The sequence below is a fragment of the Chrysoperla carnea genome, chromosome 1 (assembly GCF_905475395.1).
Source record: "Chrysoperla carnea chromosome 1, inChrCarn1.1, whole genome shotgun sequence".
In the NCBI taxonomy this organism is placed as follows: domain Eukaryota; kingdom Metazoa; phylum Arthropoda; class Insecta; order Neuroptera; family Chrysopidae; genus Chrysoperla; species Chrysoperla carnea.
Window position 1 is genome coordinate 72,743,316 of NC_058337.1, and position 16,889 is coordinate 72,760,204.

The window sequence follows — 16,889 nt, forward strand, 5'->3', positions numbered from 1 at the left end:
TCATCAGTTAAAACATTCTAAGTGTTATTTATGACATTATGAATGACGAGTACACTAAGAATGTGAATTATAATACATCCCTAACAAGGCTTAAAGTCAATCACAACTGATCCTACATCAGCGCCACATAGCATATAAGCCATTTATTGACATCTTAACTATTTTCGTGTTTAGAAATTGCTCATTTTAGTTGAATTGCTCTGTCTTTCATCCTGGTTCTACCATCCATAATTTAGAATGAGAAACTGGTGTCTAATAATCTCTACAAATCACGCATGCGTCATGTAAAGAAGATAATAAAATGTTTACAATAAAATAAATATTCGATAATTAGCATAAAATTCATTTGTTTTATTAAATAATTCACATAGCAATAATATAAAAATATATATATTTTATCATTCTTTCCGTACACATTCTTTCAAACAAACTAAAATATGTTTCTAAAAACATGACTTAATCATTTGATATTTCAAGCCATTTTAAGTACTTATCTATTCAGTTTTTTTAATTTTTAAACCAGTCTTGAAACTTAAAATTATTAACATTGAATTTAATTTTTTTAATTGTAACATTTCTGTAATAAAGCATTAACAATCTAGTTTGTTTAAATTCCATTAATTTGTTGTATTTTTTACTAAGATTAGGAACAGCAATGCCGTACGTATATCAATAAACGCAATTTTTCAAACCATTTTCTGTAACTATATACACAAAGAAGACTTGGTTGCTATTTTGATTCAAATTATTATGAATGTATCAAAGAGTAATACAAAACTACGATTTGCTATCTCGTTAGCAAGGAGTTGTACCGGTTCTATAATCGAAAATATTTTATTATTGAAGAATTATGTCATTTAAATTTATTATGCCTTCGGGTTTATAATTTAACTTAGAAACACTTAGAATCAAATTAAGAATATAATTTTTTTTAAATAGATAAAAACATTTCATTTTCGAATTAAAACATACATCTAAATGAAAGAAAAATTGGTTGAAAATATTTTTTCAAAAATCCTATAGATGCGGTAAAAATTAAATACAAGTCGAATTTTTAATTTAAGTTGATTTATATCATTTTTACATGATTATTTTTAAATGACCCTGAACAATCTCAAAATCAATTCTCTATCGGATAACGCTTTTTTAACCCAACCACTGAGACCATTTATTGTTTGGACTTGTCTATGAAAATATAAGAGTCTTGTGCATTGTAGTTTACCATTTATTTCGCAGCCTTATGGTGAACTAGTACTTTTAGTAAACAAGTTTTTTTTGAAAATATATACTACAAAAAATTATCATTAAAACAGAAAATATATAAAAAGAAGAGTTTGAGCATCACTTTAAATTTTCAAACTCATTAGGAAAAATATATTAAAATATAAAGTTATTTTTAAATATAACTTTTAAACAAGTTTTACACTTCGATAGCTAAATTATAAAAAATAACGATAAAGTTTATAAAAAGAACTAAGGATTTACCATCGATGCACTAGTCGCATAAAAAAGCGCTTTTATAAATTACTTCATAGTTCGTTCGCGAACTACACAAGACAAAATAGTGGCAAATATTCAATGTTGCTTGACACTGTGTAAATGAAAAACATAGTAAAATAAACATAGTTATTTTTTAGTTATTTGATTAAGTTACGGAAAATGATTTAAAAGTTATCACATTTTAATTTATTATTTTAATTTACAATGACGATTAAAATTATGGGATTACTAGTAAATCGTACTGATTTATGTAAAAATAAAAATTTATTTTAATCTACTCAATTTTCAAAGAGACTTTTCCAAGCTTATTGAGATTATTTTTAATTACAATGATTTATTTTGCTTATTAATTAAAAGTATCGATATTTAACCTCAGCGATATTCTAGATATTAGAATCTAGAATTGAAAAATATGCAAGGGGCTATTCATTAATTACGTAAGAAATTGAGGGGTGAGGGTGATTTAAAAAAATTTTATCATGTATACTTGATTCCATAAAAATCGCCATAGTTAAAACATTCTAAGCGTACTCATAGTAACATTCAGAATGTTTTAAAACGAGCGTTTTTTTGACATAGAGTATACTTATGTGCGGGAAGAGGGGGGTTATGAGCTGCAATATAATATTAAAAATAATGTATGCACATCGCGAACTGAAGTTTCTGTGCTCAAGAATAAAAATCTTTAATTTACGTCTCAAACTGTGAGTTTTAGTGTAACTGATCCTTTTCTAACAACATTTTATAAATCGGCAAAACGAGATTGAATCTTACGTAAGATGGGGGGGGGTGTTGAGAAATGTTATGTATGCTTACGGGATCGAGGGGTGTCAAAAATCGTCAAAATTATGCTTACGTAATTAATGAATGACTCTAATTGCTTCGATAAAGAATACGAAAATGCTTTCTCATTTTTTTAATCTTCACAATGCCATAGTCAAAATTCTGAAATTTGTATGCTTGACTTAGTTGTTGTAATTTTGATTTTGTCTTTTAATTGGATTAATTTTAAAATAGAAATAAAACGTTAGACGTCGAAGAGGCATTTTGAAAATTAAGACAGCATCAAAGTTTTTTATTTTTAATTATTATAATTTACTAGTGTTCCCAAGTTTCGGGCGATACATTTCGTTGTTAGGAATGTTTAAAATAATTACTGACTACTTTGACTCTTTGGAATGATTTTAATTTAAATAAAAACTAAATTCGATATGAATGTGCAATTATTGATCATATTATAATTATTTGGCGTTACTTTTTAAGCTAAGATTGCATAAATAATTCACAATATTTGTTTTTGTGAACATTTAAAACACTGCAAAAGCTGACTTTATTTAATTCTATTCAGCATAGAAGCCATTTTCTAATGAATATAATATTATTGTACCAAAATTGTTAGTACATATTGTCTGAATTTCCTAATTAAGCTATTTAGTAAACATTTCGACTAGATATATTTGTCATATTTTTTGTAGAAAAATTGTAGATAAAAAAAGAAAGATTTTGCAAAAACAATGTTTACTGATATAAATAAATTATCATACCAAACTTTTAACAAAATGACGTATTATTTACTGTACGAAAAGTTTCTTGACTCTAGAATAAGTATACTTAAACCGTTAGATATTGGCGTAATCAGTATAATACAATTCACTATACATTAATTTTAGCATTTCGAATTTTAATTTATTCCAAATAAAGTCTTTAATTATCATACTGTGCGTCTAAAGTATGTATACGACAACCTGATAGTCACAGAAATGTATAAACTACGCTGACTGTTAAAATCGATTTCAGTCTAAACGAAATTAAAATAAATTCGATTCGTTTGTGCAATTTCTGATTACACTAAAATTATGTAATATCTCACTTTATTAAACCATTAATTTCACACACACGTGTGGCAGGCAGTACGGTTCTATTCAGCCATATAAAATAATTTAGTTTTTCAAAGTATAAAACCAAGTTAACATGATGGGAAATTTCAATATTTTTAAAAAGGTCGCGATTCTCAAACCAATAAAAACTTTTTACAAAGAAAATAATGTAAAAAAAAACTTCTTATGGGAGAAACATTTTTATACAGTGTAAACATACGTCAAAAATAAATATAAATAAATTAAACTACACTAAATATTTTACAAAAACACATAACAAATGTTTATTAAAACCCCAAAATAACATTTTCAATAAATAAATAAAAATTTTCAAATAACATTTAATATAAAAAATTACCTATAACAGCTTACATTACTCGAAATTATCAGCAAATATTATAGTCAAATGTTCGATAGCATTTTTTCCAAATAAATGGACTTGATTTAACAACATTACAACAAAATTTAAAGAATAACTAAGCGCAATTGAATTTTTTTGCATAGTCCATTTATATTTGAAAAAGATGATATTTAAATTGGACGTATTGGTATACAATTACTGTTTATATCAGTATTATGGACATCTTTTTCTGTGGATAGACCCATTGGACGCGAACATTTGCCTAGGAACAGGATAAAATCAGCTACAGAAGGCATGCAGGGCGCGTTAGAGTTCCCTGTAACAAAACATGCATAGAACAAAATAATAAACAAAAATAAATTGATAATAAATTTAACATTGAAAAAGTTTTAGAAAGCTTTATGGAAACTTTGAAAGATAACTAATATGATTTCAAAAATTGAGATGAAGAATGGACTTAAAAGTATGCATGCAATATAATAGCATATCATAATATTTCTACGGTTTTACTGCATTACATTATCGTAAATATAAGGGCATTTTTAATCGCCTTCCATTTTGAAAATTTAAATCGTTTTTTTGAGTCGGTGAGTGAGAGCTAGGGGTAAAGCGCCTTAAAGTTACAATACACGCAATTTTTATCAAAAACTAATTATGCCTATTAACAAACGGATTTTTATCATTGACATTAAACTTAATATTTTGATTATTACGAATTGTTAAGTTATTTGGACATGTAACCGATTACGTATGTAAACATCTAATCTTAATCAACTTGAACTGAATAATATAGTAAATGGAAAACGATATTCTAATTCTACACAAATACAAAAAAACCTTTTTTAAAAATAATAAGAAAAAATTTAATATTTAACTATTATTTCATTTATAAAATTCGCTAAACATATTCTGGTAAATATGTTTGGAAAGGATGTATTAAACTAGTGTTTGATTATTTTATCATTTATATTAATTCTAAACAATTTGAATGAAGGTAACATTGGACGTTATAAATAATAATTTTTACAGCACTTCGAGAGATGAAAATAACTAAAGACACAGCTAAAATTTTTTTGACTTGATAAAATATGATGAAGAAAAGTAAATAAACTCCAAGATTGCATGTAAACAAAAAATTCGAAGATATGATTGTAGATTGGCTCAACCCAGAAAGCACCCGCGAATATTTTATATCATATGGACTCCATGATCGAACGAGCCCAAGGCTCAAATCATTCCAGAAAATATAGAAATCCGAATATCCTACGTAAAATATTTTTTTCCTCTCAAAGTCAAAACATGTTTAAATTGTGCTAAATACCATCTCCCTTCTCGCATCATGAATATTGTCAGGTTGTGCAAGTTAATTAGAGGATAAAAATAATTACGTTGATGACCTTTGTATAATATAAAACGAATAATTTTTTTCCCAGAGTTCCGTTTTCTTTTTAATCCGTTTTTGCCTAAACTTTACGGTTTTCGGGAAAATGTTTCGAACAAAAAATGTTACCCTTTTAATCAATAACAACTTTCGAATTTGAAATGTTTATCTCTCTATTACCAGATATCGGATATAGTGAGCTTTTCATTGAGCCTGAAAAGCTGAATCAATTTTAATGTCTACGTAAGATGTGCCCCCATAGACCCAACATTTTTTGCTTGAAGTATTTATTTCGATAAAACTTATTTTTCAACTTAAAAAAGACACCCTATAGATGAATAACGATTTGTGACGAAATGGTTTTAATCTTTTCGTTTGCATGTATAAAAAGAGTTATTTGAAGTTTTGAAATCTTTTTCCAATCTGACTCTTTAAAATAATAAATAAATATAAATAGTAGAGATAAATAAGTAACAATAATAAAAATTTTCGAGCTTTTATCAATTTATGACATGTGTATTCTAAACAATTCATTGTTTTACTTTTTTACAAATTAAAGTATGTATACATCAAATACTAAGTCGAATGAATATGAATTACTTTGAATTACGTTAAGTCGTTCAAGATATATGTTAGATTAAAAATCAACATTTCTTTCATTTTTCAAAAAAATAAATTTATTTTAGGATTTGAAGAAAAAAAACATTTTTCCTTGCTTAATCCACTTGTATTTTATTTTAATATTTTAATAATTTAAAACATGACATGTTTCGTCCAATATAGTCATTTTCAAAAAAATAAATATTATTTTCTCAATATAAATGATATTATAGAAGTTTGATATTTAGATTAAGGTTGTTGTCTTCCTACAATATTGTATAAGTTTTGAATTATATGCACGGCAATAATAATATATATAAGTACATTTATACTACTTACTTACACAATTAATTTTATGTTTAAAAACTTCCTAACTGCGTGCAGATAATCCGCCTCTGTTTATGTCCTTAAACCCTAATCTAAATATCAAACTTCTATAATGTGATTTATTTTTAAATGAAAGAAATGGTGATTTTTAAACTCACATATCTCTACGACGACTTGACGTAATTCCAAATATTCGATACTGATTAGACGTAAAATTTATGTGATTAAACATACATCCTTTAATTTGTAAAAGAAGAATATATTCTTAAAAATAAACCGTTTAGAAGACACAAGTCAAAAACTGAAAAAAGTTCGAAACTTTTTGGATTTTCTGAATACCTCTCGTTTACAAGCAGAAAATTAATGCAAATTTCAAAAAACTTTTTTTAACGAGTAAATCAAGAGACAAAACCTTTTCCAGCTTTCTACGATTTAATTAACCTACACCCTTTTTATTCATGTTTGTTTATTTGGCTAATACAAAATGTTTGAATCTTCGAAATTTCTTTCATGCCTAAAAAGGGTGGTTTTACTTTAAACATAATATAAAATTCCCCCTTGAGATATAAATTAGTCAACTTTTTCCTTGTTGAATCTTTAACAGGGGCCTCGTATTTAGGTAAGTGCTATTTTCATAAAATTTACACAATATGTGAACATTTATAGTACAATAAAATTAAATAAAATATCATGGTAAGAAAGAAAAAATTAATGCATCTTTGAAATTTTTCCACAGTTGTTTATTAGATTGTAAAAACTTCGTAAAAAAAGTCGACATCTCAGAGGCGAACCTAACCCCCATTTGGGAGGGGGTGGGGGGGATGGGTGTCGTTAGCGGTTTTAATCAGTTTTGTGCAAATTACAACAAATACTATGCATTAAATAAATAAAAAAGTTCAAATAAAATTTCTAGCTGAAGTCTATGTGCACATTTTGGTTTTTTTTCGACTTTCTAGCTTCAAAATTGACCGAAATATTAAAATTTTAGAAAAAAATTGTTTTGCTCGTTCAATCAAATGAAAAAGTATCCATCTTGTAAACCGTTAGAGATAGAGCAAGAATTTAAATGTAAAAGTTATTCCTTATAAAAAAATTAGCAACTTTTATTTGAATCATTCTTTCGTAAACATCACTGTGTACCTGTGAGGGCGCAGCCTTAGATCAGTTATTTTCAAGGGACACAAATACTTCAGCTAGAAACTTTTTTTAAATTTAATACATAGATTTTTTGTAATTAGTAAAAAACTGATTAAAATCCCCAACTACCCCCCAAAAGTTTTTCCTTTTAGATATTTAGTTTAATTGTACTATTATATTTTTATTTTGAAAAATAATCTTATTATATTTACAATATAAAAAAAATAGTAACGTTTTTTCTTCAAAATTTGACACAGTATATCACTTATTTAAAGTATTGGGAATGAGACAACAAAAAATATGTAAGCTTGGTGATCTTGAAACTTTAGGCCAATTTTTTATTGGAATACGTCGAAAGTAAGTGAATGTTTATCAGAAAATACATTTTTAATTAATGCACAACAGAAAAAGTCAAATTTCGATCAATCCCTAAACTTTATAATTTTGTATAAAAGAAAAATTATTTTGGAAGACTTGAAAAATAATCGACAAAATATTTATACAGCAGTTTCAATATCACTAATAACTTGAATACCTTCTTTGGTAAAAATAAATTTAATTGAAGGCTCATCACCATTTTGTTTATTTAATTCGCTAATTTCTGCATTTGATTTACTAGATTTAATACGTTGTCGGGACGTTGTTGGACGCGTATTATTAAAATTTTGGCAGCTTTTTGCTGATTTAACAACAGTGTTATCATGAATACGTGAATTTGGTGTTTCAACAAAATATTTTGTTGAATTCGATGGATCGCCACCTACCTTTTCAATTATTTTATGTTCTCCGGTCATTTCAGTAATTATTTTTACAGCTTGTCCAGGATGTGGGGGTGAAGCAGTTTTATTTGAATTGATTTTATTATTGGCCGAATCAACAGTATCAATGGACATTTTACGATAGTTATTTAAATCGTTCGCATTATTGATTGTTATAAATATATTATTATCTAAGGGACTGGGTGTCATGGACATATCTGATGGGGATGGTGTTAAAAACATGTTATTGCCTTCGTTTATATTCGATGGACATAAATACTTACTGATTTTTATCCAATAACGCAGCAGAAAAGGACAAAAAGCAAGAAAATTGGATTAGTATTCATATTTTAATATATACCATGTTTTTGCTGAATTTGAGTGTTCTTGAAAAAACTCTTTGCAAATAGATAGAAAGGAGTTTTTCAATCTGATCTTTAGAAAAGTTGAATTCTGATATTTAGAAACTGTTTTGATAATTTCAATTGACATAATATCTGAATAAAAGCAATTTGCTCGTTACATTTGCTTTTATTCGCCAGAATTAGACGTAACAATCAAAATAATATACAGACTAATCGAAACTTACTTTATATTTTGTACACCACTTCCATAAAGATTATGTTTATAAACGTAGTCAATTACTGCATCCGGGATTAGGTATTTCACAGACTCAGATCGCCGTAATGCTCGTCGAATTTTTGTTGAACTCAATTCATTTGTAATCCATTCCGTAACCAGGTCAATATTATTCTAAAAACGGAAAATTTTTTTAAGTCTGCATAAATAATTTACTGGAAAGAAATAGACATATAAGATGGAGACTTTCTTTAACTTTTATGTCCTTTTGTTACAGTGGCGCTATCTAATTTTATGCTATTTAAGAACCACAATATTTATACACAGAGTCTGGCATGCTCATTTCTTACAATTCTGAATTCATACATATAAATAAGCCTTGACAACAATCGCCTCCTTTTTTTATAAATCTTAATCTCGTAAGATTATCGTAAAAATTCTCTCTGTTTATGAAGAGGGCTCAGTCTGGACATGTTTCATAGCTCCAATTGTATCTATTATACGAATCATATGAATGCGTTAGAATTCAGGGAGATAAAAATTGAATTAAATGTAAAATTTTACATACAAAATACAGCTTAATTATGACAGAGATCACAAAACCACAAAAAAACCTAATAAAACCCGATTATTTTTATATTTACCACATAATGATATAATAAATCTGATTCGTAGATGAATTTTTCCGAATTTGAACCATTTCTTGATATTACAACTAAACCATGTTCACCGACTAGACATTCCATCTGAAAAAAAAAATTTCAATTGAAGGTACCACAAAAATTTTTCTGATTCACTTTTTAAATAAAATACTTACATCTTCGGATGCCCATAGATTAGGAACTGCAAACGATTCAAGTAAATCAGCTCCACACAGCAATTTCAATTGTATTTTACGTTTGTTATTTTGATTTTGATTCAATAAAGTATCCGGTACCCAAGACAACACTGAATTACTTGGAGTTATAGAACAATCATTTACAATTGCATTTAAGTGATTCTAAATAAATTAAAACAAACCTACTTAATATTATAAATAATCTCCAAAAAAATGTTATCCAAATAATTCATTCATTTTATCCTTAAAAATATATCAAGAGGCGATAGCTTAATAATAACTTTAAACTACTTCCCAATGAGCTAGAAACTTGAAATTTTTGAAATAAGTAAGAACTGAAGACAATGCATGGCATATATATGAAAAAAACAAACAAACAAACAAATACAAACAAAAACAAATAGTAACAAGTGAAAACAAACAATTAACAAAAGATATCCACTTTTAAATAGCCACACACACATAACTGATATTCCTATAGTAATACATACTATAAAATTTGCACCTAATAACGCCCTCGTGGGTAAACAATGATGTTTACAAAAAAATGTTTCAAACAAAAGTTTTTTATTTTTTTATAAGGAACATTTTTTACATTTAAACTTTTGTTCTATCTCTAATGGTTTACAAGATGGGTCCTACGGACCCAAGACCCAATTGACCTATATTGCTCATTTACGAACTCGACCTCACTTTTACTCCTTGAGTGCGCTATAAAAATTTCAGCTTGATATCTGTTTGTTTTTGAGTTATCGTGTTGACACACAGACGGACAGACAACCGGAAATGGACTAATTAGGTGATACTATGAACACCTATACCAAAATTTTTTTCGTAGCATCAATATTTTTAAGCGTTACAAAGTTGGGACTAAACTTAATATACTATGTATATTTCATATATACATGGTATAAAAAGTAGAAAATAATTTTAACGAAAAAAAGTTTTTTATTAACTTCCTGATGAGCTAGAGGCTTGAAATGTTGAACAAAGATAAAAACTAAACGACAATGTATGAAAATGAAAAAAATTTAATATAATAAAAGTTGAAAATACAGTTTTTGACTAAACTAACTTTCTAATGACCAAGAGACTAGAAATTTTGAACATAGATAAGAACAGAATAACAATGAAAAAAGTATAATACTAAAAAATACAAAAAAAAAAATTTGAATAAAAAATATTTTTTAATATCATATTTTCAAAATGGATTAAAAATTATAAAATAATTAAATTAATTTAATTGTAATCGAAAATTTTATGTTAAAAATCGTGGGGTGCTCTTGGCATTCTTTTTACAAATTTATGAGTAGTGTCAAAAATATCATAGCGAATCTTACAATAAGAGGTAAAATCTTGAAAACTATCTGTCAATCCTCAAATAATAACAATTTCTGTCGATGCGATCATAATTTTTTTTTTTTAAATTTCACAGCATACTCTCTGCAGATAGCATAATCTATAGGTAAAATATTATCGAAAAGATTTTCAAAGCGGAGAAAGGTACAAAAAGAAATCCAAAAATTTTGGCTGAATGCTTTATCAAATCTTAGATTTTCAAACCTTCTCCTTCATATTTCCTCTTTCACAACAAAAAAACAACTTCTTTTAACTCTACTAGATAGACTGCAATGAAAATATAATAGAAACCGTGCAAACATTAAATGTAATATCAGAAGCACGCTATAATTTCAGCTTGATATCTCTTTTCGTTGTTGAGTTATCGTGTTTAGAGACAGACAGGAAATGAACTAATTCGGTGATTTTATGAACACCTATGCCAAAATTTTGTTCATAACATCAATATTTTTAAGCGTTACAAAGTTGAGATTAAGCTAACTATGCCTTGATATATTTCATATTTATGTATGGTGTAAAAATTACCTGATGATACTGTACAACAACCCGAGTTTTCGACCAGCCTTCTTGTTGTGATTCCCAAGGCGATACTTTGATCCAATCCGAATCTTTCAGCGCTTCTTTTAACATGGTTATTCGATGTGTAGAATGCTCCAGTTCTTTTTTACCGTATGCATCATGCACTGGGGACATTATTCCTCCAATAACCATTTCACCTTTACGTTGAAGATAATCTCGAGCTATTTCTAATATTAAATAAAACTTTTTTAGATCTTAAGAATAGAAAATCAATTTAATACAGTCAAGCCAGGATAAGTTAATTAAATGGGTGGGTAGTTTCATTGTATAGCCATTCACTCCAAAAAACTGATTAAAATAAGTATTATTTAGGAGATTAATTTTTGGAAAATTATTTCTAAAACTTCGACTATACAGTCAAACCTGGGTAAAAATTTTTGAAATTTAGTATGTTACTTCATTATTAGAGCCTGAAACATGCCTTACTCGGGAAAAGTCTAGAATATAAATTTAAAATTGCAAAACTAAAACTATTCAGTGCTATAAAGGGCATGCCTTATATCCTGTGGCTTGATCTGACAAGTTAGCATATAATGTGTTTTTCAACCACTAAATATATCTGATATATTTATAGTGTTGGATTTTTATTCAACGCAAGGTATGCATGTTATTTTTGGAAAATGTGTTAAGATAAATCCAAATAGTACTATCCCCGAATAATGTACATTTTTTTACCTAATATCATCGGGACGAATATTTTATTCTTAAATTCTCGAAGAAAATTTGTTTCGATTTCGAGAATTTATGTAATAATTGAAACTATTCTCATTATCAAGCTTCGTTTTCATCATCTTAAAACTGATACAGTTATTTTAAAGCAAATTTATTTCTATTATTACATATGAATTTTCTAATTTGGAGTCTTGGAGGTGAAAAACTTCACTTTTTGATAATTTTCTTTTAGTGCTCGTGGGAGAGCTACTTAACGAGATTTAAATATAAACAAAGTTTTTTACTTATCCAGATTTTAACCAAATTTTGAATTGTGTTGAAATACTTACCAAACATTCGAAGATGCATAAATGTTGGTGGGTTAAATGATCCACATGCGATCAAAACAATTTGTGGTGAATTCCTCATATCATTCTCGTTAATATTATTATCCATGGCTTTAGTATATCTTCGTTTTATAACAACAAAACAGAACGCAATTTATTATTTTGAAAATTAATAATACATGATATAATATTATTTATAAATATAAAATCGATACAATGGCCTTTACGTTAAAACCGACAAACTAGTCAAATTGATGATAAAATAACCTTACATTGTATAATATAAAACAACGACAGTTAAACTTTTTACTAATAAATGCTAAATAGTCATTGAACATGATGTCATTTTAACGATGAACATCATTTTTTTATAAAATTACGAAGAAAATTTTTGTTTATTACTTATATGCGCAAGTCACATTTTCAAACTATCGAATTAATAATTTTCTTAGTTTGCATTGGTTTGCATAGTTTACATGCATAGAGAAATCAAGGTCTCCTAAAGGCAACTTTTAGGTTCATAAATTTATTTCTTTTTAAAAGAAAATTTTATTGTAGGTACTAAAGGGTAGAAAATAATTTTTTCTATGAGTCACTCATACATAAACATGACTATTTTTAAAAGCTGGTACACTCAAATTAAAATATCAAGAATGAACCATAGAATATTATACATGGAATGAACAGGAGCGCCGGAAGCTTTTACTAATAGTCGTATTTTTTCTATGAGTGACTCATAGAAAAAATTATTTTATACAATAAAAGCTTGTCAAAAATGTAAAGGACCTTAATTGTAGATCGTGAGAAAAGCAACAAAAAGGTATTGTATAAAAATTTTTGTATCTCAACGGAGAACATGACAATTCGAAGTTAAGCTTTTCTAGGCCTCCCCCATTTAAGATAAAAAATTTAGCTTGTTAGGTTCATATGCTTATCTATCCCGTTTTTCCGACGTAATGGCTGAATTTTTTTTTATTTATTTTATTTAAGGTCGCTTTTAACGTCTAGGTCTAGGCTTTTAGCGACCGCAGAGACTTAAACCTCTTTTGAAAGCTGCTTCAATTTATGCGCAACCATTGATTTTTTGAAAATTTTACTGGCAAATATTTTTCCTAGTTTTAGAAAAATTTGATGCATTTTTTTAAATATTTTGTTAATCATCTATATTATTCCGAAAAAGTTCCCCTGAAGCGTTTCGTTACCCTTTAATTTGCAATCGTTAAATACTAAAAATGCAATTAGACTTCGGTTTCTCCTCAATCAAAATTTATCAGTTATCGCGAAGTATTTAAATTTATAAGTTTTTACTTTTGACTATTTCTATTTGCAACAGTACCAATTTATTGAGTATAGTAAATATGAATTTAGATTGAGAATATTTTATCGGATCTTCCCTAAGCAAGTATAAAAAATTTAACAGCATATATTCTTCATCCACAATTTCTTATGCGAACGCCCGCAAACGATTCGTTTTTAAGATACAACGTTGTTTTCACTGCATAGAATGTGTACCTAAATTCACATAAATATTTCGAGTTATAACATAAATATAAATTAAAAAAATTTTTTTTTAACTTTTCTAGTCTTTATCCACCCTTTGAAACAAATCGTTTGGGGATATAATAAACATAGCCTTCTAATGCGAACTGTCAAAATAGGAAACTTGTGTTAATTCAACTCAAATAAGAATAATTGTATCGATTTTTTTAAAGTCTTTTAATAGCTCGTGTTAGAAGAATGACAATATGTTCAGGAAAATCCCGTCTATCATTCCCACCAATTCCACGCTCACGTTCAAATGGTCAGTTTTAGACTGCAATTTTAATACAGTTTCAAACGTATATTTTTTTTCAAGAATTTTTATTCTTACTCTGAAAAAACTTTACTAAAATAATTACTTTCACACCTCAAAATTGCCATCTGGTATTCACCACCCGGAGTGGAATCACCATAGATAGAAAACATCTGTGTAAACTTAGATGAAGTATAGATTCATTAGCTGTCTCAGCGACAGATTTATTTTGTTTTAGTCTGTGAGACTACTGTGGCAGCTGAAACTCTTTGTTGGTCTTAGGCAAGCTAGTACATATTTGTATTAGCTGTCAAATAAATATAAAAATTGTTATTTTTATCCTAATCCTCTGCTTGGAAAACAATCATGTATTTACTCAAACTAAGGCTGATGATAACTTTCCTCTTAAATTTAGTATCACTTTTGGGGCAAAAATGTGGCAACTGAAGAATTCTATGATAATTGCTAACGAATGTGATCGTTAGGAATATTTCGAGAATCGCCTTTGCTGATTCGTTGTGGATTTTTACAAAAAACTAAATCATGTATAAAAAGTTTCCGTCATCCTTTATATACACTATCATCTACATTTTTTTTTAAATCGCTGGATAGCACTTATCACCGCACTAAAAATAGAATCTGTATATGCCTCTCAAATTATTTCTCTTTGTCTACTTTTTGGACAACCCTAAGTATATTTTTCTAAATACTACATTACAAAATCACTTTTTCACGGTCAAATATAAATTGTATTTGCGAAAACACTTATCTGCTAAAAATTGATGTCTTATTAATGGTAGAAATATTTTCCATTTATTTTTCTCAAACATTCTTCGCAAATTGATTTGAAATTCGTTTTTGTAAAAATTTTTAATTGACTTAAAAAAATCAACAATTTTTATCTATTATTAGAGCAAAGACCTTCGATCAATTATTTAAAAAAAACTGTTTCTCGATTAGTTAAGTTTTTAATATGAACTGTTGTAATATTAGCCATACATTCATTCGGTACTGATCTCACTATTTCAAGATAAAGGTTTTATATAATGAATAAAAATTGATTAAAATCAAATTATATATATATTTTTTTTGAAATTACACAGATATATAATTGTACAGAATTGTAAAATTTATTTGAGTTTAAATATAAAATATTTGTCATGTTATTTTTAAAAATTATCGTTATCCAGTTCATTCAGCTATAGATAAAGTTTTGAACTACAGGATTAATTTGCAATATTAAAATTTGTCTATAAACCGTTTTATGTTGTTAATATTATCGAAACATTTCATTTCATTGTTAACGCTTTAATAATAAAAACTGAAATAAAGCCAATTGTTCTGGAAAATTTTTGGAAATCTGGTTAAATAGAATCACGATACAAATGTCCATTTTATATGTTCAACACACCGGAATTATTTTAATTCGGATGCAAGAAATGACCTGTGAAAAATCCATTACAAAATCATGTGCTGAAAAAAAATTGTCAAGGTGTAAATATATTTTTTTCAATTATCTCCTCAACAATTAAGTCTATGGCAGTTTTAGTTATTACAAAATTTATTCGCTATTTACAAAGTTTTCGAGGAAGCAAGTTTTCGAAATATTTAACTGAGAAATGTTTGAGTAAGTCGCTTACTCTATTACACGAAAAATATCAAAAATATTTTATAAATTAAAAATATTTTATTTTTGTTGTTGATATTTTTTCAATCAAATATCTTGAGAACCATTGCTTCTATGGATATTTTGTCGAGAAAATGTTTTATTTAAAATTAACTGACAAATATAATTACTAAAACTATCATAAACTTAATATTTTACAAGATATTTGAAAAAACCTATTTTCGAAACCTTTGACTTTGAATAATTTTTTTGCGCACATGATTTTGCAATGAACTTTTTATAGATCATATCTAGCATCCAAATAAAGATATTTCCCGATGAAAAAACTTCACAAACTTCATTTTTCTGTGTCATAAATTAAAGACTTTTTTGTCTTATTACAGTGTTTCAAAACGGCTGCTCTTACGGTCGTTAATGCATTTCGCCGAAACTTTAAAAAATGTAACCATTTTTTTAAAATCTAGGTCCTGAAGTTTTCTGATTACATTAAATTTGTTAATGGAAAAAATGTTTGCAACCAACTTTATAGTTATGTTATTTTTCAGAAGCGTAAATCTCTAAACCTTATAAGAAGCTTTAAGTTATTTCTAGAAACATAAAAATTTAGGTAGATTATTAAATAATCTATATTTTAATCACATCAAATTCATAACTTACAAAACTGTTTATATTAATCAACAAAATTATTATTATTATTTGAAGTAAAAAATTAAATAAAAAATACTTTTTAAGGGACAAACTTTTATTGTACTAAAAAAAAATTTTTTTTTTACTTGTCCTTCATCCATAAATTTTAGTAAAAGGTTGAGACACAGAATTTAAAATATCAAAGATAATTCGAAGCTTCTCAATAATTACTAGTAGTCGTAAGAGTAACGCTTAAAAAAATTATTTCTACTTTTTAGAACAATAAAAGATTGCCCTTTAAGAATTTTTTTTAGTTTTTAATTTAAAATTTAAAAACGTATTTATGTCAAAATATGATGGAAGTGATGGGAAAATCAGATCATGCTTACCATAAAAATCGGGAAGTGGGTCATATTTAACTTGCAAGATTTAATTACAGACACCGGGACAGATGAAACTAAATAAAAGCTTATAATAAATTTTATTTACATAAAAATTTTCTTTTCCAAAAAAAAAAATCGTTTTTAGTACATTTTAAAACAAATTCTA

The 16,889-nt window shown here is 27.0% G+C and overlaps 1 protein-coding gene across 1 annotated transcript; it reads right to left on the reverse strand.

Annotated features, from left to right (window-relative positions):
• Positions 1 to 3,735: 3,735 nt before the first annotated feature.
• On the reverse strand, positions 3,736 to 12,609 carry LOC123299903 (nicotinamide/nicotinic acid mononucleotide adenylyltransferase 1). Its single transcript, XM_044882317.1, has 6 exons — positions 12,298 to 12,609; positions 11,243 to 11,463; positions 9,338 to 9,520; positions 9,165 to 9,266; positions 8,531 to 8,694; positions 3,736 to 4,054 (listed from the first exon to the last, which is right to left on the reverse strand). Exons 1-6 carry the CDS (start codon positions 12,401 to 12,403, stop codon positions 4,045 to 4,047), a joined length of 786 nt encoding a protein of 261 aa, XP_044738252.1. The 5' UTR covers positions 12,404 to 12,609; the 3' UTR covers positions 3,736 to 4,044.
• Positions 12,610 to 16,889: the final 4,280 nt, after the last annotated feature.

What these genes read in the sequence shown, in the direction of transcription:
- LOC123299903 (XM_044882317.1), bottom strand. Translation starts at nt 12,403, where the DNA reads ATGGATAATAATATTAACGAGAATGATATGAGGAATTCACCACAAATT. An exon ending in TTGTTGTACAGTATCATCAG is followed by an intron (nt 9,521 to 11,242) that starts GTAATTTTTACA and finishes TAATTTATTTAG; the next exon opens with AATCACTTAAATGCAATTGT. An exon ending in ATTTATTATATCATTATGTG is followed by an intron (nt 8,695 to 9,164) that starts GTAAATATAAAA and finishes TTCCGTTTTTAG; the next exon opens with AATAATATTGACCTGGTTAC.